Source organism: Ischnura elegans, chromosome 9 (assembly GCF_921293095.1).
Source record: "Ischnura elegans chromosome 9, ioIscEleg1.1, whole genome shotgun sequence".
Taxonomy (NCBI): Eukaryota; Metazoa; Arthropoda; class Insecta; order Odonata; family Coenagrionidae; genus Ischnura; species Ischnura elegans.
Window position 1 is genome coordinate 20595296 of NC_060254.1, and position 25620 is coordinate 20620915.

The 25620-nt window shown below is 39.3% G+C and overlaps 1 protein-coding gene across 1 annotated transcript in view; it reads left to right on the forward strand.

Annotated features, from left to right (window-relative positions):
• Positions 1 to 25620, forward strand: part of LOC124165804 — a 514500-nt gene that overhangs the window by 395192 nt on the left and 93688 nt on the right. Inside the window, exons 6-7 of the mRNA XM_046543329.1 lie at positions 8497 to 8767; positions 10483 to 10619. Coding sequence (XP_046399285.1) covers positions 8497 to 8767; positions 10483 to 10619 — 408 coding nt within the window. The remainder of the gene's footprint in view (positions 1 to 8496; positions 8768 to 10482; positions 10620 to 25620) is intronic.

The following is a 25620-nucleotide window of genomic DNA, read 5'->3' on the forward strand; positions in this document are numbered from 1 at the left end:
GAACCCTTATTTTCTACTGACCCGGTTTCTTCTACTGAACCGTTTTTTTCTACTGACCCGGTATTTTCTACTCAAACGTTTCCATACTTAATCGGTTTTTACTGAATCTCTTTTCCATATCAGTGTTACGTAATCCAATTACATTGATCAAAATACTTCCACTAAACGTGGGAGTAGCTAACTACTGGCGACACAGAAATAAGAATTTCGACACACACTCCCAATGTGAATGTTCAGGACCTATTTAATGACAAACTGGTTCACCGGTTCGAGCCTGCGAACTAGTATTTTCCCTCAAGTACTATTATTTTCCCCGTGAAATTTGGATCACTCAACCCATCTGTGACGCAATTAGGGATTTAATTAACTCATTTGAATGCGTGGGGTTTGAAAAAAACATTTAGCACCGATTGGAAAATTCTATATTGAATTATTCGTATCACAATCTATCGCTCGTGTAAATTCAGCCTACAAAACTACTAATTTAATACATTTTCGATTTCCGGCTTTCCATTCACTATCCTTCCGTACGTCATTGCGGTCCGCCAGAGTCTTAGAAGCCACATTCGCGGAAAAAAAATCTTTTTTTTTTTCAATGTTAATTTTAGGTATCCTTCTATACGTTTCCGCGGGTTGTTGTGTGTGACGATTCGAACTGAATTGTGTCCCAGGATTAACTCCGCGTTGGTCCATTTCTTCGGATGACAGTTTCGCCGGGGTAACACTGTGCTTCTTCCGGTCACTCAGATTCCGAGATCCCATATTATACCGCCTCTTACACATCATATCGTCGTTTCATGTCGCATATGATATAATGTTGGCGAATTCCTTTTTCTGAAACTCTCACTTCCTTGTGCTGGCGAGGGAGCAGCCATCTTGAATAAACCATCTCAGTTAAAATTCTGATCCCATTTCATGGCTATCTCTTTGGCCTCTTGTATTGCTATCCGGTTTTTAGATTGGCTTCTTCAAATTGATGTTTGGCTTGAGGCCCGTCCATGCGTGCATTACTTTTAGATTTTGCATGTGGTATGCCTTTTTGTGCAATATCCGGTGGCGGCGTTTGCCGGAACTTAACGGAAGGCAGAATATTATTCCAATAAAATTATTCAAAATGGATTGTCAACATTGATTTCAAGTGAAAACCGCAATCCTATTTCTGTGATTGGAATGGTCATCCACAGCAACCTATTCCAATAAGTATACAAGTTTTTCCATCAGTAAATCCGTTGGCCATAAAATAAAGAAAATTGCATTGATAAAAAATTATCGTATTCAGTTGTTTCGGAGAGTAAAATTGGAAAATTTCCAGTTTTACATTTGGCCACTATGTTAATGGAAATGCGCTATTGCTCAGAAAATTTAAATTTTAGCATAAAAACTTTGCAAACAATGATTAGAATAAGATCACTGTGATTTTGTTGACATTAATTCGTCGCTTAGTTTAATGAAAGAGGTAAAAAACTGCTCTTAAATAGATTAAAATAATATTCATAATACTAATACTTAGGTGCATTGTCATGAATATACCCTAGTATGATTAAACGATTACATCGAAACCAAGCATAAATTTCAATAGATTTTTATCATATATGTGATACCAAACAGCGCACATGACATAGGGATACCATTATTTCAGCTTTCGATTTTTTGCGTGTCAGCAAGTACACTTAACCACGAAGGAAAACCATAATGCGTCGATACGCAGAAATATGAAACCGAGCAAAACAGAGGCGAAACATTGTCAAGCGAAAAAAGCTCGAAGCAGGAAAACGCGCGATGCACTAAAACATGAATTGCAGGACCATTGTTTTTCGCAACAGACACGACTGTGGTTATGCGATAATGCCGATTAATCAAATATGATCACCTTAAAATTAGGCCAAAATATAACTCTTAATACCTTTGCCAAAATGAAATGGATACATCGACCAAAACAGAACAATACCGCAATGTTCACCCAAGTTAGCAAAAGAGTAAAGGCTTTCGCGTCATAAATACGCGTGAATTATTTAGCATTTTCAATTAAATATCAGAATTATTAACACCTTAACAGAATGAGCAGTATGCCAAAATGATAATGCAGGTAGTCGGTGAGGTGGATGAAAAGACGAAACATATTCCTCGCATTGGAAAAAAAGAAATAAAAACTTTGTAAGGTACACTGCTATTTAATTATGGGCACGACCCGGGTTTCGTAACTTGGTTACATCGTCAGGTGTCTGATCTTGCATGCATCTTATATTTATACACATATTATATATGCAATTATATGCAAGATCATACACCTGACTATGTAACAAAGTTACGAAACCCGGGTCGTGCCCATAATTAAATAACAGTGAACCTTACAAAGTTTTTATTTCTTTATTTCCAATATGGAGAGGTTTCACAAAGTAAAGCCTGAAGTTATCAGTTATATTCCTCTCAAATCAATGGTTCGCGAGTCCACTTAGTGGAATGATGACATGATAGAAATAAAAATAAACGCTGTTTTATTATACTGTAGGGAATATTTTACGTCGCCACTATAATAAATTATAATTTTATTGTTACATTCCCCACAGCATAATAAAACGACCTTTATTTTTTAATCTATCATGTCACAATACCACGAAGTGAACTCGCGATCCATTCATTAAATATAAGAGACTAGTCTGATAAAAAAGGCGCGTCTTTTTAGGATACTGCGTGGAATAAAACAACTTTTATTCATTAAAAAAATCTATCATGCATTCCTCTCTCTCATAGTTGATGACAGGCGTGCTTCCAATAGTCAACAAAAAGTACCAAATTAAACGTATTCAAACTTGAAAAACTGGGTTTGATGTGCCTCTTCATTATGATTCGTCTACATAAGGAGGCTTCCCATGGTAACGTGCGCGACGGGGAGATGAAAAATTGAGTTGGCCAGACACAAACGGATTTAGCGCCTTCGACCTAATTCCGCACGCCGCCACCGATGGCGCCTTTTACTCTCGCACAGCGAAGCATTCATCACTTGCATTAATGCCCACGCGGCTGCTCCAAGCGCATAAACCAAAAAGCCTTTCGGCCCGAATTAGTCATTCCGGGTCTCCGTTCATATGCATCGGCCTCCCATCACCGCATGACCCGCATCTCTGGACTGCGTTTGCAGAAGCACTTCGGCGGGGGCACAAAAAAGAAAAGCAGGCGCTATTCCGTCGCTTGATTAACGAATGCAGTGCGACGGCTCCCGAAACTAACGAAGCATTGTGTCCGATAAAATAGATCGAGATAGATCGACGTCTCTCTGAGGAATAATGCGGGAATGTTATGATGCCGGAGTGTAGGGTTGTGAGGACCAGGATATCCTCAACCGTTCGCGGGTCTGAAAGCAACCTATTTTGACTCCGGTGCACCGACTGTAGCACACTGAACCGGTTTTTTCCATTGTACCGTTTTCCATTGGACCGTGTTTTTCTATTTACCTGGTTTTTCTTCTACGGAACTCAGATATTCTAGTGAACCAGATTTTTCTACTTAACCGAGATTTTCGACTAATCCCGTTATTTCTACTGAGCCGGTTTCTTCTACTGGACCGTTTTTTATTCTAATGACCCGGTAGGTATTTTCTACTTAACCGTCTCCATACTGAATCGGTTTTTACTGAATCTCTTTTCCATATCAGTGTTACAGAATCCAGTTACATAGATCAAAATAATCCCACTAAACGTGGGAGTAGCTAACTACTAGCGACAAGGAAATGAGAATTTCGACACACGCTCCCAATGTGAATGTTCAGGCCCTTTTTAATGACTAACTGTTTCTCCGGTTCGAACCGACGAACTAGTACCATAGAGTAAGTATATTCTTACTCTATGCTAGTACTTTTCTTAAAGGGAAACCGATCTACCGATTCTGCAGAAATCGAAGCGCTTCACTTAAAAATGGCTCAGTCGTACTGCAGTCGTGCGGATCCTTCGAGCTGAATGCAGTGAACAAGGATACTACAAAGAGGAGGAACAAGCACGTCAAATTGAAGTTGGATTTATGTCGCCCCTTTGGGCGCATTTTAGTCGATTTCAAAATACATCCGCAGCGCGGTGATGAGGTGAGTGCGATCAATTCATTACCAGTATATAGCAATCACAACAACTTGGATTAGCATTGCAGAAATATGAATGTGATAGACCACATAATAACGAATATAAATTACGATTAACAGCCATTGATATATCTTATTTTTCCGTGATATTCGGATCGCTGTTCCAGTCAGAGACGCGGGTGGCCGCTTAATCAATTCACAGTGAGTGACAACACTCGTAAAGACCGACTGGAAAACCCACAAATATAATATTCGTTGCAATACCAATGGTAACTAAGCCACTTAGTAGAAATCCAGCTCTGCAGACGGGTTTAGGTGCTAGCATGAATACAGAGGAGAGGATCCTCTACTCTTCCTCTAAATTTCCTGTCATCTACTGGGAAATTAAATGGGTTTTCAAAAGTCCCCACCTGCACCCAGGGATGCCAACTTGCAAAAACTATTGGGGGGGCCCAAACCGGGGATCTTGCCCCGGGAAATTTTGTAAGTAGTGAGTTTTAAATTTTTTAAGCATATGAGAAGAGCCACATGATCAACATTAGAACCCTGATAACTCGAATTTCGATATCTGGACACTCCGGAGAAAGTCGACAAGCCTGACACATTTTTTCCTCACACCCATAACGAATTTTTGAGGGGGACTCGGGCCCTCTCAGGCCCCATGGAGTCGGCATCACTGCCCACGCCTCTAAAAGACGAGCAGAATTATCTAAAACGCACGTAGTAATACCTTACGCTCAGGTCAGTGAACCAAAATGTATGCTCTTAATGATGTGCACAATAATATTCATATATTTGTAACAATAGGGCCAGACCCTCTATTTACTAAAACATATTATCTAGAATTTTTTCCGTTGCCTTCCTGTTTTCTGACTTTTATGTATTTTTTATTGTACGCAATCTGTTAAAATATAACTTTTTTTCATAACATTTTTTTCATAGAAATGTAGCTATACTACCTGTATACCTTAAAAGTCCAATAACCATCAAAATGACTGGTTAAGTTATTCTATTTTCTAGAAATAGTTCTCAGGTTTCCCACCGGGTGTATATTTGAGTCACAGGTCCCAACATTTCAATGAGTAAGTCCGCCATCGTCTTAGGGCCCAAATCTACACCCGGTGGGCAACCCGAGAACTATTTCTGCAGAGTATACGCCGGGAAAAACTCAAATTCTTATTCTATTTTACTTATCAAGTTAAAGCACGTTTTATTCAAGAAATAACGACACTTTATTACTCCCCGCCATTTTTCATAATTTAGTCAACACATTTATGCATTTAAAATTCCTAATTATATTTTGAATGGAAACAAGCAGTATATCTGTCACACCGAGTGGCGTGTGATGGGCCTGGGCAAGGTAGAAGAAGCAGGAGCGAGGTGACCGCAGTTCATTATTTTTTTGTAAGGGGATTAATAAAAAAAATAATCAGTTGCATTGCTAAACAAAGAAAAAGGTTGTACAGTGGGTAGTAGTCCTTCTACGCAGTACAACCCCGGTCCTTTTAGTGTTAGTTACCAATCCTCGCAATAAAATAAAACACCTTACTCCAAAATACTGGAAAAAAATTAGATCGCTATTTACTTATCGCCTCATTGCGGAGATTTTTGAAAAGCAATTAAAAAGCGACAGAAGTGGCAACCGATATCACTCTTTCAAGGGATGGCATGGGGGCCCCATGCATTCGTCCCTTTGGTAGGTAGTTAAGCTCTCTGCAAACTGCCCCCTCGGACCCCAGGCCGATTCTTGAGCCATTCCCCAGCGATGTGTACATTACCCTTCCTCCTCCATCAAATCTCTCATGCCTCCTCCCCTTACTCGACATGGGAAAAGCTTAAGCACGCCACCCTACCCAAGTGGCCTCCTACGTGTGTTCACTGCACAGCGAGCGGCTCCTCCTTTTTCGACGATTTTAACTCCCGCGGGACGGTTACGACAGCGTTAAAATGGGGGTGATAGCAGTTATTGCGCAGCGCATGATGCAGTTCAAGCAGCACCAACGTCGCTTTTAAAGGCTAAGTTCGCGCCCTCGCGAGAGCAAAACGAAAAGAACTGGGCGAGAGCACAACTCCGGCGAACTGCATTGAAAATTGTCACCCGGGAAGAATTATAGCGTAACTCGGCATTCGAAGTAACTTCTCCCTCCCTTTCTCGCTGGAACCTTGCTAGAAGTTTCCCCGTTCATTGTTGTCTGGGCCCTATAATTGAGCGATAAATTATACCTTCCCTGCATCTTCTTTGACATTAGCCACGCATAATGCTTATTTATTGTCTCTATGCGCCTTCGGTAGGTCAATTAAGACAAAAATGGCAGTCATTTCTACTAAAAAAATAGCGGCGAAATAAATACGGCGGAGTGTAAAAGGCTATACGCCTCCTTAGTCTTGAGATATTCCATTTAAGAGGGTGATCACAGGTGACAATAAAATGATAGCTTAACAGGGATTTTCAAAGATTTTAGGAATCTTGAGTCAAAAGTCATCTAAGAGTTGGATAGAATTTCCAATGAGATACTTTCCAAAGCACTTCGTCTCACAGGAATTCAATCCTTATGGTATTCTATAAAAACCTACGCTGGGATGACGGAATTTATGGCTTATCCAAGGCATTTCCTCGGGTACCAACTTAAATCGAAAGTCAAACACTGCAAAGAAGATTATGAAGTGGTGTTTTACATTCTAATTAATGCATAGATGCGGGTGAACTCCAGAAAATAGCACTTAAAAATTTCAAGAGACAGTCATTTATCTTGATTTATGCGGGAAGACACATTCGATTTAAGTTAAGAAGCAATAGTGAAGCAGGTTAACCCAGATTTTATATTTAAAGGGTTCATTAAGACATTTGAGCCATCATTTTCATATATATGTCTAAACTCGTTTTTCCTCGGGGTACCTAAAAGTGGTGGTAATTCCAGTAGGATGATATACTTAAAGCTGGGGATATAGATGCTGGATGGATAAAAATCATGCGCTGCGTGTTTGAGGTTTCCTCTCATGAGAAGTCATTAAATGCAGCATGTATCACGGGGGGCTTTAGATTGCTTCTACTATCACCAACCCAAATAGATTAATGAGAAATAATCAACAGAGGTTATTTACTAATACAGAGGCTAATACTTTTACTAGGCAACTGACCATCACTTGCGCTTAATGTTGTATCTAATATCAACAGATTGTTCTTGAATGGAAGTCAAAACTATTTAGTAATTTTTCACATAGCTTTTGTCCAACGCCACCCATTCGCCTGACTCCATTTCATGAACACCCAAGTACCGCGAGGATTTTTCTTAAGAAGTTTCCAAAAGCTCTATCGAGGATTTTAATACCGATGAGGTGATTCATATTTCAGATATCGCAGACATCTTGACAGTAAGATAAGCATAATCACATTTAACGTCATCCCTTTTTTTTAAGTTTTTTCTTAACTTTCTCCATCAGTCTGTTTCATCGATGGCTTCTTGTAACTGATTTTTAAGCTACTTCCCATTTTCGGATTGGTTTTAAAATTTGCACACTTAATTCCTTCTGATGACAATACAATATTCAATAATTAGGCATTTGAAATTTGTTCCATCTTGCTCTCATAAATTTAAAAACTTAATTTACTCAAGGAAGAATAGTTTTAAATTTTCTTAATACGTGAGGCTAGTTTCTGCAATAACTTTTGAACCATTCTGAAATGTAGTGTTACAAATTTTAATTTTTTTATATTCCCTAATTAGCTATCGGTAAATAATAAAAATAAAACGAGGAAAGGAACACAAATAAAAATTTTTAAACTGATGGCAGTCCCTACTATACTCTGCTGATCAGAATGTTGGGTACCAATAAAGAATGAATTAAATTAAGAAATACTCAAATAAGAGATGAACTGGGTGTCCAGGCAGTTACTGATAAACTAAAAGAAAAAAGAGACAGATGGAAGGAACATAGGTATACCTCGAATGCCAAATGAGATCATTCCAAAAGAAGCAATGAAATATCAACCAATTGGCAAGTAAAATGTTGGAAGACGAAGAAAAAGATGGTAACGTAGAGCCGGAACAGGCTTAGGAGTAGTAACCCCGGAAGGAAGAAGAATAAACGAAGGCTAGCTATCGTTAAAAGAAACAATAAAATTAAAGAGGTAAAAAATGTTTTTTTTTTAGTCTGTACAACGCACTAATACGCAAAAAAAATAAGCTTTTCATCACTCGGATAATGAAGCCACGGTGTTGAATAGGTTTATATAATAATATTTTCTACCAATCCTCACTCACCTATCAAGTTCTCCTAAAGTCATTTTTAATAAAACTAATCAACAACCAGGATTTATTATGCCAGTGATGAAAAGCTATATTTTTTTCTTTTCGGTGCACTTTATTCTGTTTTTGGAAAAAGCGTGTTTATTAAAATATTTTTCCCACGTATTTTCCTTCCAACAGCTCCCGTTCTGAAGATCGTGGACGAGAACCACCATGAGGTGCTGGAGCGATACTACAAGGCGGGCAGCGAGGTGGAGCTGACGTGCTTGGCGTCGGAGCTGGAGGAGGGCGATGGAGCGGCCGAGGAAAGCGGCGCGGCGGAGCAGAGGCACCAGGGCGGAGCGGCGACCCCTGCAGCGACCCCAGCGGGGGCGGAGGGCGTGGCTGGCAGGGTGCTCTGGAGGCACGGGGACTCGGCCATCTCGCACAACACGAGCGGAAGGGGAGTCGGGTACGTGCGAAGTCTTAGTTTTAAAGTATACCGGTACAAGCCGCGGTGATAACTTTTTACGGGAGTCACCCGCAATGCACAATCGTGCGAAAGATCCACAGAGAAAAAATCATTCGCTTTGACCGGGATTCGAACCCGGATTCAAATATCCACCGGGAATAATAACGTCTTGGTAGCTTAACTGGCTAAAGCACTCGACCGGAAATCGGGGGAGGTGGGTTCGAATCCCGGTCAAGGAGAATGATTTTTTCTCTGTGGATCTTTCGCACGTACGAAGTCACTATAGTGAAGTCACAGAGTGATCGAATCATTTAGTAAATCTAATAACTCGCGTTAGTGAAGAGTTGTCGGGATCGCCACCGGGTCAGGAACTCCATAACTGCCGACGTTTCGATATCCAACTCGGTCATCGTCCTCAGGGCTTTGAGTGATAACAGCCCTGAGGACGATGACCGAGTCGGACATCGAATCGTCGCCAGTTATCCAGTTCGGTCGGCAGTGATAACCTCACAGCCCTGACGACGATAACCGATTTGGACATTGAAACGTCGGCAATTATGCAGTTCCTGACCCGGTGACGATCCCGAGAACTCTTCACCAAGTCTATTCTCCGGGAAAGCACAAAATCTTTCTGATGACTCACGAGTCAAAAAGAAGACAAAAAAAAGGCTAATCAGGCTTCTAGATAGGCCATCTCTCTCAATTTGGCCGACGCTTGAGAACCCGAGTCGCTTTCCATCAACATGTCTGATGGATGAGGTACGCCAGCTTTTATACAAAATGATTTTAACTACCCCAAGTGAATAATACTCAGGTATTTCTCTCGGGCCCCACACCGGGTTAATGCAGTCATATTAGGCGACATTTCGGAAAACGATTTGTCGTCCATTCTCCAAGCGTGTTAGTGTCTTAATGTCGAAATTCACACTGAGCTGAGTTGACCGTAATCACAATAATAAATGTATAAAATCGTTTCAGGCTTGATCAGGTGGAAGTGAGATATACATTATGAAGAACAGAAATGGTAACATGACCCGGGGGATTCCTCGAATAACCTTCCACGATTCGATACGCCGGAAAAGGCTGAGAACAACCTTCATTTTCCGAGATCAATCTTCGATTTTCAATCTTCATTTGCTAGGGAAAGCTACAGGCAAACGCCTTAATTTATGCAACCCGCAGCACGACAGCACGTTGCTTGGACAAAGAGCGCCGACTGCGTATTATTTTGTGTTGCGGATGGCAAAAATTTAGGCGTTTTACTGATTGAGCGTTGGCGGCTGAAAAAAATCCAAGCCTATCGTCATTTCCTATCACCTAGAAAAATTTTAACTCAATCTGGTGGTGATACTTGAGGGAATTTCCCTTCTAGTTCGGGGTGACCTCTACCATCACCTATCCAAGCCAAACTTCCGATATAATTCACTGTCTCGGCGTTACTCCACGAAACATAATGAGAAGTAAAAAAATCTGTGATTCCACATAAATTTAAAAATGTACGATCTAGGATTCGACGTCATCACCAGATGATGACGTGCCTAGCCGTGCACCAGATGATGACGCACCACGTTGAATCCACGGTCGTACATTAATAAATATAAGTGATGTCATAATTGTTTTTCATAATATCCAGGCTAAATCACTGAGTGAGCTAGCAAACTGATATTTATTATTTTCTATTCATCAATATCGTCGTTCTTTTGTTTCGTTGGCAGCGTGAACGTGAGCGAGGATGGGCGCAGCGTGGCCGTGACGCTGACCTTGGAGGCGGCGCGCAAGGGAGACGGCGGCAATTACACGTGCTCGGTGGGCGGCCTCTCATCCGCCACTGTCGCCATCCACATCCTCAACGGTGAGTGATTGAACTACTCCACCGTGCATGCATGCGTCTCCATGGTGACGAATACTACCCCTTGGAGGGAGCAGTGTTGATTAAGGAAATTGCTGGTCGACCGCCTTTGAAGCGCCTTTTGGCTCCCCTAATATCACTTACCTATTTTTAGCCTAGGGGAGTAAATATCCCCTCAATGATACGCTGTCAACGCTCGTAATAACCACATTGGCACACGGAGTAGTAGTAGATGCTCTTGAATGCTGATCGTAACGCTTGCGAGGTAACCAGCCTGTAAAAGAGTAAGAAATAGGTTAATAACAGTGCCAACATTCACTAAAAAGTTTTCTTCACCAACGATATTTCATCGGTAAAACTTTCACATGAATTCATCAAGTTGCTTAAACCTCAATGAAACAAGTTATTTCCTGTGCAGTCATGCCCACAGGTGTAAATTCAGTCCAAGGATGAATTTAGTCATGAAAAATCATCCCGGCAAAACCAAATGATTTTTCATGGCGAATTTAACTTTTAGTGGCTAACGAAATGGTTTGAAAAGCCGTTTTAACCTTGTTGTAAAAGTCAAAGGAAAACAAAATTGCACTTTTAAAATGAATATCAATGTATTACGATGCAAATACGCATAATAAGAACGATTAAGTCGTTCGCCAGCTGCGTTGCACGTTCTGAAGAAATAGGGTAGAAATTAGTATGGATAGCTGGGAGACATCAGTGGGCGAATCATTTAAGATGGATGCTACTAAATTTGGAGCTATAATATTTTCATTAAGGTACACTCATTCTAGTATTCAAGTCAATTGCAAATCTAAAATTTAACACGGTATTAACAAGGTAACAACGTATTCATTATGTCGAAGACAGGAATTTTTTATAACCTCATTTTTAAAGAAAATGATTGGTTGTAATGAGCTATCGCTTCCAATAATGGCGAACCGGAGGGGTTCTGGTGGTAACAGCTCTCGGAGTGTGGTAACAACTCACGGCGCCTTTGCACAGGTGGTCATCCTGTAGTACGATTGTACGCTATTAAATGACCCTCCCAGATACGTGCCTGCAATTCCATCCGCTCCTGTTCTACAATCTGGGATGCACTTCATATTTTCGAGCGATGACCCCTTGACCCAGGAAGCACACCTAACAACCAGATTGACATTCAGGTGCTGTAGCCGGAGAGCATTCGCCACTCTACGTGGCACACATTACCGCGAGAGATCTTTGCACTTGACCTTGGAATACCTCTATGAACGATGATATGGTATTTTCAAGGCGAATAACCCGGATAAAGTGCTCTCAGGTTTCCAATCGTGTGATGAAGTCCATTTACCAGGTTGTAAAACTTATAGCATTTTACCCAACTTCTTCAAATTCAAATTCGATTCATACTTCCTAAAAAAATTGATCAAAAGCATATTTTGCGACCCAATGCGACAGTTGCTTCTAGGACACAGCAATAGACTCTCTGACTTAGGTAGAAGGGGCATAGAGTAAGTATATTATTATTATTATTAAGTATTCTTATATTCTTACTATATGGTACCTAGGGCTAAAGTACCTGTCAAATCATACCCACGTTTGTTCCTTTACCGAGAGCGTCAATTCTGATGCATTGAATTTCTTTTCTTAAGAACCTTCTTGTTGTATCATGTTTTATGTTCACTCGTGATACATTTACTCTTATAAATTGCATCGCCTTGCATGATTTATAATGATCAAAATGAACTATACCATACTTCTATACAGAAAATCAGTCAATTACCCCTTCGCAAATAAAATTCAAAAGGCATCCTTCGGGGTCCAAATAATTATTTCTACATTCCTCTAAATCACCGAGAACATAGTTTGCATTAATCTACTAGGCATTAATCCTTCGCAAAAAAATTAATTTAAGACCAAGAATGACAAAGCCGGGAATTCCGCTATATTCATAGCGTAACGTAATCTAGTGTGTCATTTTCCTAATGTCTGAATGGATATTTATTCACACTGAGTACTATTGCTTCCGTATAATTTAAGCATTACATTTAACACTAACATGCCCGACCAATCCCTACACCCTATTATGCCCGAGTAGGTCAATTTGACCCAATATGAACATGTTGGCTATTTTACTCAAATACTTAATTCCTTCCCAGTTTATTTATTAATATTTTTCATAATGCATTTGGGAGGGTACTAGAAAATTTAATTAGTAGAAAAATATTAAAATTGTAGTTGTTCAACAATTTCTATGGTGTTATGGGAAACTAGCTTCCACAAATTTGCGAATACCTATCACTTTTCCTATGATGGGTTTGGGAGGTACAATGAATTTCAATGGTATTAGGTCAAAAAAAAATACAGTAACATTTTGACAAAAAATTAGTATAAAACACACCGTTACATTGAATACAAAGGAAAAGTAGAAAGGCTTCAAATGGATTTGATAGTCTGGGTCAAAATGAGCCATCCGGGCATGGCAGATATAAGTGATGACAAAAAATGGAAAAAAATAATAATAATCTCAGGCCTAACTTTTGCACAGTGGTAAACCATACCACATAGTTAAAAGTCATGAAATATGAGTCTAAAACTTTTATTCCTTTCGAAATAATCAACGTAAATATTGTATTTTGGGTCAAATTGACCCAGCCGGGCATTCTAATGTTAAAGGCACCCACAGTGAAGGGCTACGACGGCAACGTAGTAAATGTGCCCCAAGGGGGAAAATAGAGAGTGATGTCTGACTGAAAACCATACGGTTAAAATGTAAAATAATCCAAAAAAGGAAGCCGTATGGGACCCCAATCTCCGATGTAACTTAATAATTACAATGTAATAGCATTGAAAAGTGCAAAAAGAAAGACGGGCTGTAACCACTGCATATTTTCACCAGATTCAGGAAGAGATGAAATGAATCGAGTAGGGATAAAAAGGTAAATTGAATGTTAGGCGGAATTTTAGTCGCTTCTGCTTCCTTATACACACTTCACATTGATATTCGAGCAAGACAGGCGAGAAGAGGGACGGGGAAGTGTACGGAAAAAATATAAATTTTCATCCCTCTAAAGGTTGTCACCGTAACTGAAGAAGAAAATTAGGGTCTAAAATTGAAGGGAATATCCATTTAGCTAAACCGTTTGACTCGCAGTGAATGACAAAAAGAAGACAAGAATGCAGAGGGATAAGGGAGAAGTCGTGATGATATTACTATCGATTACATATCTTTTATTCATCAAGCGTGTTGCGGGAACGAATTCGTATGCAAAACTGAAAGTGTGGTGCTAATTTGCACTCGTCAGGACAAAGCTCGAATACACAGCGAGAGTGGAGTACCCAGAGTTGAAATATATAATACGCGAACTAAATAAAACACAGAGGATAGCTGCGAGATTCGTCAAAAACTGCCAAGAAAGAACAAAGAAAGTTACATAATATTTTACCTGACAGCTTATGCGCGAATAATGCAGGGAGACGATTAATCCTTGAAGGCCACGTGCTAGGCTTAGGTTTGTGGAACATTTAAGAAAAGATAATATTCAGAGCGACACGGAGATCATCATCGTTGAACCTCACTTGTTTCTAGGTCCGACAGTTGTGATACAATCAAAGATATATGTTGGAATTGTCCAGTAAAAAACTTTGCACTCGAAATTTATTTATTTAAATTTATTACCATACCACCGAAAAAAGCTCTATACGGCCTTTTGCATCGGAGTTATAAACATGTTAACAGTTTTAACATTCACATACAACCATGCCCTGGATAGGGGTAACATACCCTAGCCCACGATCTCCTGTCTAGTAGGCGAGGATTCACCCCGCCGCGCCGCCACCGAGGCCGGCAATGATGCCATAGCGACGAAACGCGTCATACCTAATTAAAAATCTTTGATAATTTACTAAGACTGCATATCTTCATTCATTACCTTTTTTATTCATTTCAACATACTGCTGAAGCTACCCTCTCTCTCGTTCGTACCTCAGATTTTCTTTCTTCCTCTTCCACTCCTGCAGTTTATAGATGCACCGTCTTATCCTCTGCCACATCTTCTGCTCTTTTACAGCCCATCATTTCCCTATGCCTCATTTTTCCTCCTAAACATAGATATAACCTTATCAAGTCTTCTTTACGCCAGCATTTCAAACAAGATATGCCCTAAAATTGTAGTAAACAGCAGTGGGCTATCCAGTCGTTAATATTTACGATTTCGTCCGCGAGTGCACTTCATGCGAATGATAAAATTGACGTAAATAACCTATTCCTAGTACAGCAAAATGGTCGTTTGCTCCATCGGAATATTCAAAAATAATATTTTTCATTACGTGAACGTTTTTAATTCCGTTTTTTTTCGGAATTTTTATTCTATTTTCATTTTTGCCCTTGTTCAATTGATTGCCAAGTGGAATGAAATTCCAAAATCGTTTAATTTCATTTCAAACACATATCCATGCAATGTAAAAACTTAATTATTTTATGCGTCGTATATACATACTGAATTTCATAATAAGTTATATGATGCATATATGTTAACTATGTATGATTTAGCATTGATTTAAATAATGGAAATGTAGGCGAGATCGCAAAGGAAGTGCTCTGAGAGTTTGCTCTTTTTATTTTCAAAAATTACATTTCTTCACATTCCTCGTTTTAGTAAAATACTTCTTATTCTGTTTGCGTCTCTCATTCAACTTAATGGCAAGGAAAATGTGAAGTGATCTCATATGCAGCCAATTTCCAATTTCCGTCGGAATTTTTTTACATTTTTTATCATTCTTTCCATTCCCGACGGCTCCCGCCTTTCCAGTTTCTGCAGAGCATTCCGGAGATCGGAGAAGCGTGAACGGGGGACCTAATGGACATTAATCAGGGGTTGAAACGGGCCCAAGGGAAACGAAGAGAGAGAAAGACTTGAGAATTGGATGGTAAGCAGCGGAAAAATTTTTCGTGATGGTTGGGGTTGAGGAATGAGTAGAAAGAGGCCCATTGTTGAAGAGAGGGAAGCTCTGGAATGGACAATAATAACAAAGTTTCGCGGAGGAATGCGTTTGGGGAGGTTGGGTGAGGAAGGGGAGACAGGGGTGGATGAGAGGGTAGTTTGCAGACTTTTTGAAAGTGAGAGGTCGAGCCGGAGGATATCGAGAGGGAGGAAAAATTAATAAAAGGGAAGTTAAGGGAAGTTAAGAGTCTGGCTCGATGGGTAAATGATTCGAGGACTGACTGCGTGACGGGGATGGGATGACTGGCATCTTTGGTCTGTGCTGGGGGTGGAGTGGTGGTTTTGAGAAGGTTTCAAGGAGGTAGGGTAACGGTATGGGAAAGGTTCTGAAGGGTTCTTATGGAGAAAAAGTGAAAGGACTCAGGAGGGTTTATTGTTTGCAGCGGGTTTAAAAGCGCGGATTGAAGAGAAACAATCCGCTTGTCATCCGCCTTACCCCAGCCACCCCCGAAATATTTCCACCACCCCCCGCAGCACCGTCCTCCTCGTGAGCTCTCAACCCTCAGTTTTCAGCTCATTCACCTCAAGTCTCCTCCCATTCCTCACGTTCCAACACTTACCCCCTCTTCATTATTTCCTTCCGTTCTCTTACACCTCTCTCTCTCTCTCTCTTCTCCTCCAGGCAAATGCTTCGCCATCATTTTTCTTCCTTTCCCTCGCCACTTTCCCTTGCCTCTTCCACTCTCCCGATTCAGAAATGCCCGCATCCTGCCTTTGTGGCTCCTTTCGACTGATTTCCATACTTGAGCGAAACTTTAAAATCGAATCCGTTGACCGAAAGCTTTCATATGGGCACTAAACCGCATGATAACCCACCTTTTTTCCGTAAAAATAGATTACACTTTTCCTTATTCCTATCCCTTCTCATCGTCCTTGCGAGTTAAACCGCATGCCTACATGTATAACCCCTTCAATTACTGACCCTATTTTTCCGTTCCAGCTCGAATTTTTGTCTTTCATCGCATTCAAACCACATTAGTGTTGGGAAAAGGTATCCCTATGCCAGCACCAAAACTACATCTGCATCTCCCTATTAACACGCTGGTAACCACATTAAGCGTTCGGCGAGGGCGGAAGGGGGTTAGGAAACCAACCGTTTACGAAAAAAAATGAAAAGAAGTTGTAAGACTTTACCGAGTTCCACTTAAAATTTGTTTAAGTACTTTATTGCACGCGGAACAAACTAAAGGAACTGATCCATTCGTCATTGCGTCTCTTTACGTACATATAAAAAATATGAAAAACAATTACTTAGCAAATTTTGGAGAAGAGTTTTTCTCAGATGAAGTGTACGATATCCTTGGATTACCATCTTACTATAGTTAACGGGATCACGAGATGAAGATAAAGGAAATTAACTGTAAAAAAATTATATTCTTTCATCGAACTATCAGGGATGGTATTGGTGTCTCTATTAATAAAATCAAAGGCGTTTTAGACTTGGACAAAACATAGGTCAAACTTGGACAAAGATAGGTCAAACTTGGATGGATTTAATGTAGAAAATACTAACACGTGGCAAATTTTGCCTTTGTTTGAATTTGCACGTATTTTTTATAACCATATATAACATATTTATGACCGAGTGGTCTGCATGCTGGGAATCGTCTTGCCTGCATGCTGCTGATTGGCAGCCCCTGCCGAAAACCCTAGAGGGGAAATTTAAGTGTACCGAAACAAGCCTCAATGAAAACTTTACGGAGTCACCCGCAATGCACAAGCTTTGCGAAAATTTCACAGAGAAAAAAATCATTCGCCTTGGCCAGGATTCGAACAAAGATTTCCGACTTCTGTCTTCCCGACTTCCTGTCTTATCATGTATCGTCGACAAATTTTCACTGACGTCTCGGTACTGCTCATATATTCGATCAATAATTGGGGAATCCGGGTTCGAATCTTGACCAAGGCGAATGTTTTTTTCCTCGGTGAAATTTTTCCCACCATAAAGGTGGCTCGCAGGCTATTATTTAAATGCACATTATATTGCTTCTGTCGGATTTTAATATTTAGAACATAGCTTTACGTAATCTAGCTGAAGTGTTAGCGAAAATGAGAATTCATGAGGATGTTATAACAAGATTAACACAATACTGTCCATAAGCCAAACAGTCCTTCATTCCTCCAATAGTGGAATAAATATTGTAACGATACATCATTGCCAAAAATAAAATTAATCATCAATTATCCAAAGCGATTCACAATTTGGTATAATTAATATTTCTTTTTTATTTTTGAATAGATATAACCAAATCCCACAATGCCAAGCCTAACATTCTTCATCACTACATGTAGCAAGTAATGTTGTTCGCAGTCAAGCGAGTAAATGCAAATTTACATTCAGAATTACATTCTCCATGAAAGAGGTTATCTGTTCTAGCCAGAATCCCTGGTATTATATCTATTCTAATATACCTATCACTACAAACGTGAGTACCAACGATATTATTCTCTGCTTTATCATGATATAAGACGCAAACAACGGTAACAGCCGATATTGAAACAGGCTAAGTTATAAAACACGAGAGAAATGATTGAGGTTGAATTCTTTGGAAAATGATACAAGGATTCAAGGTTTGGTCCCAAGTAACCAAAATCAATCTTTTCACTTCCTGGGGTGACTTTCACTTGCAGCCACGAGCACGGATCATAACCTAAACTCACACATTAACCTATCCTGGACTCAATGAAGACGCATATCGTCTAACAGTTCGAGTCACACTTTCCTGGTGTTAGGAACCGGTCTTGCGCTAAGATTTATAAATTCTGGTGTAGCAACAAAGTTACTACTGAATTATAAAAAAATTCTACTTCTATCAATTTTGCCATTAAGTTAAAAAAGATTATAGATTAAATATAAGCAATCATTCTACATCTACATAATACACCGCAAGCCGCCTAAGAGGCATGTGGCAGGGGCTTTTAGAACACCAGCCGTCTACGCATAAAACATGAAGCGCCCTAACGATGTTGGGACTAGTATTTATTAAAGTCCTTTATGGTTCGGGGGAAAAACGAATTCCCATATCTATCCGTTCGGCAAAGATCTCTCTTAATTTATCGCTTCTATCGGACCTGGAAAGTCAAAGTAATTATTAAGTGGTTATTATGGGCTACAGGTAACATAACTGATAATAATTAACTGCTACGTTACCGAAAATAAGAATTCATGAATAAGCGGCGACAATATTTCAAGCATCTTGATTATTTGCCTGCCTACTCATATCGTCGCGCACATTGTTTGGAAGTATGAAAATCAATGCAGCGCTATATATTTGCGAAAATCAAAAGCAAATAGTAAATTTTAAAACCGATTTAGAATTTATTATAATTATTATTGCCAAAAATTATCATTTCTCTCTTTTGACTGAGGTATAGTGGATTCTCAGAGTTTTAAGTGTAGTGCTCTATCGTGCTTATCGCCACATGAATGAATACGAAAGGTGATTCTCTTGGCTTTCTCATTCAGTGAGACGCAAAGATAGGTTCGGCGTTCAAATGGGACCGGGACTAGGCATAAATACATGCGAGAGATTGATTGGGGGTAGATTCTTGGGTGGTTGACCAAGGGTTCAGTTTCTGTCTCCAGTAACCCCCATTAATGCCTATTTTACCACTCCCCGAGGTCACTTCGACCCCCCAGGACGAACACAAATCCAAACGTCCATAAAGTTTCCCTCTCAGGCCGGGCCTATCAGCACATAAGCATCGCCTCACAGTTTGAGTCCCACATCAATTTACTTAGGTGAACACTATCTTGCTCGGAAAATCACTACGAGCTCGCAATTTCGACATGGATATGGAAAATTCTAAGTAAAGCATGATACGCGTTTTAACTTACGCTACAAGCACGAGTAAATATTGTATGCCTCGGACATACCATTAACTCAATGCCAACTGGAAAATTTTATGGCTGCCATTGCAATACATTTAGGCAAAATGCTCTGATGGCAATTCATCAGATGCTGCATATGGAGTACGTTTCTCTACGGAAGCGAGGCTTGGATGTTGTCAGCAGCAGAGAAGTCACGAGTGGAAGCATTCGAAATGTGTTGCTACCGAAGAATGATGAAGATAAAATGGGCCGTGTAAGTAACGAGGAAGTGCTAAGAAGAGTGGGAGAAAAGATAAGACTCCTAAAAACCCTAAGCAGAAGACGGGACAACTTAGTTGGCCACATTTGGAGGTATGATGGCCTGATGAAGACAATGGTAAAAGGACAGGTAGAAGGGAAAAAGGGCAAGGAACGGCCCCGAATGACTTACTGGAGACAGGTTACTCAGGGAGTAAAAGAGAAGAAATATGTTGCTATTAAAAGATTAGCGGATAGGAGAGAGGAATGGAGAGCTGCGTCAAACCAATCACATGATTGTTGACTAATGATGATGATGCTCCTATGATCGTCTTTTGTAATTAAGATAAGTATTTTGCTGATATATCTAGTTTTTTTTTTTCAGAACGACCCGCGGCCATATAGCTACACCAGGTGGTAACGAAGTCAGAATATAATGTTGTTCAATATCTACAAGTGATATTAATACATATGATAAATCTACACGGAAATCTTATTTTTGGATGGAATAAAGTTAAAATAATCTATGCTGTGTCATTTCCTGTTTATTTTTACGATGCTTGCGTGTGATTTACGGACAGAAGGCGTCCATTTTGATTTTCCGCTTCGCAACCGTCAATTTCCGCCAGCAGGTTTATTTAGGCCGGTTAAAAAAACTAACAAAAGGATGTGGTTATTGCTAGCTTCAATGACATATTTATGACAATTAAATCACAAAAAGGAGTGCGGGTTTCCTTATATGGTCAGAATTGTAGGATGTAGCCATAGGATTACGGTGTGCCGAAATAGGGTATGGTAAAAGAACCATATTTCCTGACAGAGAATTCTAAATTGACATTCCTGGAGAAGATGACAGCCTTCTTCCAGAAAAATAAACACGATTGCCACCAGAGAATAGTAATTTTAACCTTTTTTTATAGACAAAACTGTGAATAGAGTATAACAGGGATAAAAAAATAGAACTAGGTGAAATAGAAAAAGTAGAACAAGGAGAAATACAGGACATTTCATGTCTTGCCTCTAATATTCTAGAAGAAAACGTTGCTCCAACACTATTTCGCTAAGTAAACCTCTGTAAACTGCAAAATTTTGACCTAGAAACTAACATCTCTTGAGGATGACAGATAAATCTTTAGACAGCTCTTGAGGGTGACGCTTAAGCATTGAAATTGGTTGAGTATGATTAAAAAGTATGGAAAAATACTACAGTAGTCTCAATCTACTGTCTATGGACTTCCATGAAGTCAACTCATCGACAATAGTATACCATCTTAACTGGAAAAATTTTTCCAAAAGTTATTAACTTCTTTCCGCCTGTAATACATTAGCAAAACTAAAATTAACTAGCCAGGTAGAGTTAACCAATTACCTCCCGTTGATCCCATATAACATTACTTAAAAATTAACACATTTTGTCATTATCTGGTAGGTAATGTATATTTGCATATAAAACATCCATGCTTTATCTATTAGGTATATTCCTCTGATATCCAAATAAGACTTTTAAAAGTTTCGCATTAAATTAATTGATGTACAAGCTGTCGCCTGAAATCTATAGATTTTAAGTGACATTAGATCACCGGGAGGTTATGGGTGGGACAAACATATTTTTATCCTCCCAGAATTATACGATGTAGCCATAGAACTACTACTGGAAGGAAATGGGTTAACATGGAAGGGAAGATGGGTTGATGGTCGAATTTCCACCAAAATGGGGTATAAAAATATGTGATAAATGTTTTGAGGGCAAATTCTTGGGTGGCTGACCCTGGATTCAGCTCCTGTACAAAGTAACCACTATTAATGCCCGTCTTCCCACTTCCCGAGGTCACTTTGACTTCCCACCACGAAGAACACGGCTCCAAGCCCTCACATACATTCTTGCCCTCTCTCGGGCCGGGCCTTGGTCGCGCAATTTGGGTCCCAATCTCTCCGCTACCTCGACCCCTTGAAGCGCTGCCACAGCTGGGCGCCATAACTCGTCCCGGAGCGAAAACCCGTTTCTCAGGCGCCCACGCCTGCAGACAATTCCTCCTTCCCTCCCTCGAAGGCAAAATGTTTTCACTCGGTGAACGAAAGGGTAGCGAGGATAAAAGCCCATCCCCCCCTTCAGCCTCAGCGAACGAGGAGAGGGAAGCGTAGGCAGTGGGTCAGAAGGCGAGAGGGTACGCCTTTGAAGCGATGATGTGCTGTGCGCTTCTGTGCACAGGCGAAAGTGGAGAGCGGTGATCTTTCACCCTGAATAGAAGAACGTCTTTTTTAAATAGGAGAGCAGGCACACAGTTTTAAACCATGATAAGATATAAAATACAAATACTAACTTCCACAATTTAATATAGAACTCCACCAACGACCATTATTTCGACACTTAATGTCATTGTCAATTACCATTTGTCGTTTATATTTTATCATGGACATGTCGCATTCCCACCACAACATGCCAAAAATGATTTCATTAGTTAAAAAAACCTTTAAGAAAACCGATTCATGCCAATGTTGCAAAGTTATATACTCTACGTTCACGTTCTTCTTTCTGCTGTTATGAAACTGTTTGAAAAATGCTATGAACCTGGTTAATCTGCACCTTTATCAAACGATCCTCCCTAGCACTGAAGGTTTTTTTACTACTTCTCTCAATAATTCAACCACAAAAGTTAGTTAAGTTAGCTGAGAGTAAAGCTCACCAAGAACTTAGCCACAAGGGTATGTGCTATCACACATTCAAGGAGGGGGGCATTCCATTCCCTGAACTACCTCAAATTCTAGGGATTTTGTTTGGGAGTGTCCAATGCCTCGCCTGGGATTTGAACCGGGGACACCAAATCAGAAGCCAAGCGGTCTACCTCTTACCGCGGTCTCCTCACCTTTAGATTGAGTCTCAATATGTTCTTAGCCTGATATACCCGTTTATAAATCGTTCTCCCCTCTAACCAATGGGTTTATGTAAGAGATGGAGTAACGTGCACAGCTTCAATTTCCGAGTGGAAAAATATTTCAAGTGGAAAATCATTAATTGATATTTATCAACAACATTTAATAGAAAAACAATATGTATGAGTTATTAAAGTTTAACATATACCCTTCTATCTTATTTACTGAAGAAAACCTCCATTATAAAAAATAGTTGCGTTGAAATCGGAGGATACTGTTATTAAAGAATCGCTCATGTGGCAACAACTAGAAAACTACGCGAGGAGGACGTTACCAAAGAAGGAAAATAGGGCATTGTTGAAATTTAAATTAGAAATAAAGATCATTTCATGTTGAACGGAAAAAAAGATTGACATATAGAGAGGAAAACTAAAAACTAGAAAAATAAAGTTCTGACGAAATATCCACCAGCAAATAGCCTTTAATAATGCCACAATTTCGGCCCTTGATTCTTTAAGTCAATATAACGACCGAGGAGATTAAAAATAAAAAATATCAAGCGCCCACACTGAGAGGAAACTTATTCGCAAATATTTAAAAAATTGATTTGCTAGATGAAACTCGTACACAGACCAATTCACTATCCCGTTCCGTATCGTGAGTCAACATCTCATAAAAGAAATTAAAAAAATATTAAACAGATTATATCGTATTTGCCAAGGGATTGAGCTCAAGTTTCGCCATGAAGGTTCAATTGCGATTCATATTATGCGTCAAGAGGACTTGGTTTGGTAATAATACCTGACTATATGATAAAATAAGAATTAAGAGATATTAAATCGATCATAAAGCCTTGAATTAACGAAATATTATAGAATACATTCAAACGGATTATACATACGCAATTTCTATGTGAAAGATAAATTTTGACAACAAATTAATGTTTTACAATCTCCGTTTCGTCAAAATTGCCGTATCCTTTCCTGAAAATGAACCACAATAAAACCATTCAATTAAAATCATGTACAGAGCTGCAGATACTAATGGCAATTTTTTAACATATTGTAAAATTTTCAATGAACAGATTAGATTCCAGTCCTTTCCTTCTAAACATTTCCCCATTTATTCTAGGGGGATTCCAAAATTGGTATTATATTTACTCACAAATATGAAATTTTAAACATTCATTTCGTGTTCAAAGGGATCATTTGTTTTTATAATTAGGAACTCATGAACGGTTCCCTGGAAATACACCATTTCTAAAATTATTAAAAAATAGCATCACAATTTGCTACGCTGGACGCGAGGAAAAGCGCAGTTTACTCAAAATAGGGTCGAAAAACTCAGACGGTAACCTTAAATAGTAATTAATTCAATTAAAATTAATACATATCACTCATTACTTGGGCCTCTATTTTAGGTACAATTCATGAATCTTTCTGATAGCATCAAGTGAGCTTGTCACTCGGGTTGTGGGGGTGTGACAAAATTTGTTTTCCTCCCTTCCCCTCCAGAAATTACCAATCCCAGCTCTGAACCAACAACCTTCCTCCAATAATAATCATATCTAACGGTTTATTCCTAATTTAAAGTCCGTTCGTTAGCGTATCAGTGGAATTTTTCCTCGAGCGAAATGCGAATTTTTCGTTGAATCTAGTCTTTGGGTAATGATTCCTATCAACTCGAGCATTATTAAATTTAGTCGTTAGCCCCAGCGAGTGCATGACACGAATTGTAATTATATGCTCAGAGTCATGAGCTAGACTATGTATCAATCATAATGAAGGAGGCTCTTGGCCTAATCACCTACTTCGAGTCTTAGGGCCTTTGATGGCATTTTTCCCGCATACGCAAAGTATTAACGGAAATGGGAATCGCAGCAACTGAAAAGCCTTTAAAGGAAAACTGTCAGAGTAAATTACTTGTTACATATAAACCAGTCCTCACCATATTTTTTTTATTTTTTCATTTCTTGATAATGACGTAAGGGCCAAAAACGGTCAAAATTAAAAAAATATATTGTGGAAGTAACAAAGTGTTTGTTATATGTAACCCTTCCACCACGTACAAGCTCCAAGTTTCGATTTAATTCTAAATATTTTGGCTGTTTCATCGAAGGCGCTTGCTTTTTTGGGTCAAAACTCGGAGTTTTTCGGGGTTTCTAACGTAGACATTGCTAATATCAGGATCCGTGTTGATATTAGCTATTAGATTATAAATTCTATAGAATGAGTCCTACTCTTGACTTCTTGCCATAATAGTAGATTATTTCTTGCAGAAAAAGTCTTAAAACATTTTACAATTTTATTACTAATGTTAGTACATCATATTTTCATTCAAATGCACAAATAATTTATGAGGGCACAATCATTTCGAAAGGAAAACGAAAAAAGATAAAATATCAGGCAAAACTAAGAAAATAAGAGAAATAATTTGATGGAAAATATAAAAAATTTTCATATAAAATTAAGAAAATTATTTTTTTAATAATCAGCTTTTATGATAACATTTTTAACCTTCTACAAGATGTGGCCTTATTACAAGAAAAAACAAAAGAACCATAAATATGAGAACAGTATAAAATTGAGATCCAAAATACCTACTCTTCCCTGCAACGTAATAATTCCAATCCGTCAAGAATTAAATCCATGAATTTGGAATGGTTGGTTTGGGTTTTAATACTTCGCAGTCATAAGCCGGGAAAGCATTCAGTAATCTTGGTTTTAATCTCCCTCCAGGAAAATGACTTCTCCAAAGCGATTCCCTCGAAATCTTCTATTTCCGGAACTGAAAGGATCCTGTATAATCCAGTTCTGCCATTTTTCGGTGATAAGACAACAGCGCCAGCAAGATATCAATAATTTGCGCACCTTGAGGCTCGAAGCTAACATATTTTGGCTCTCGGCTTCAATTTATAAGTGATGGGAACTATTGATCTTCCTACAGCCCCGATTTTTTTGCGGAAATATGAAGCATTCAAATCCAATATCGACGACGGGCTTAGGAAAAAAAGCGACCATGATTCAATCGAATGGAAACGTGAGGGAAGGGTTGAAGAATATCCGGCAGAGGAGACTATACTTTT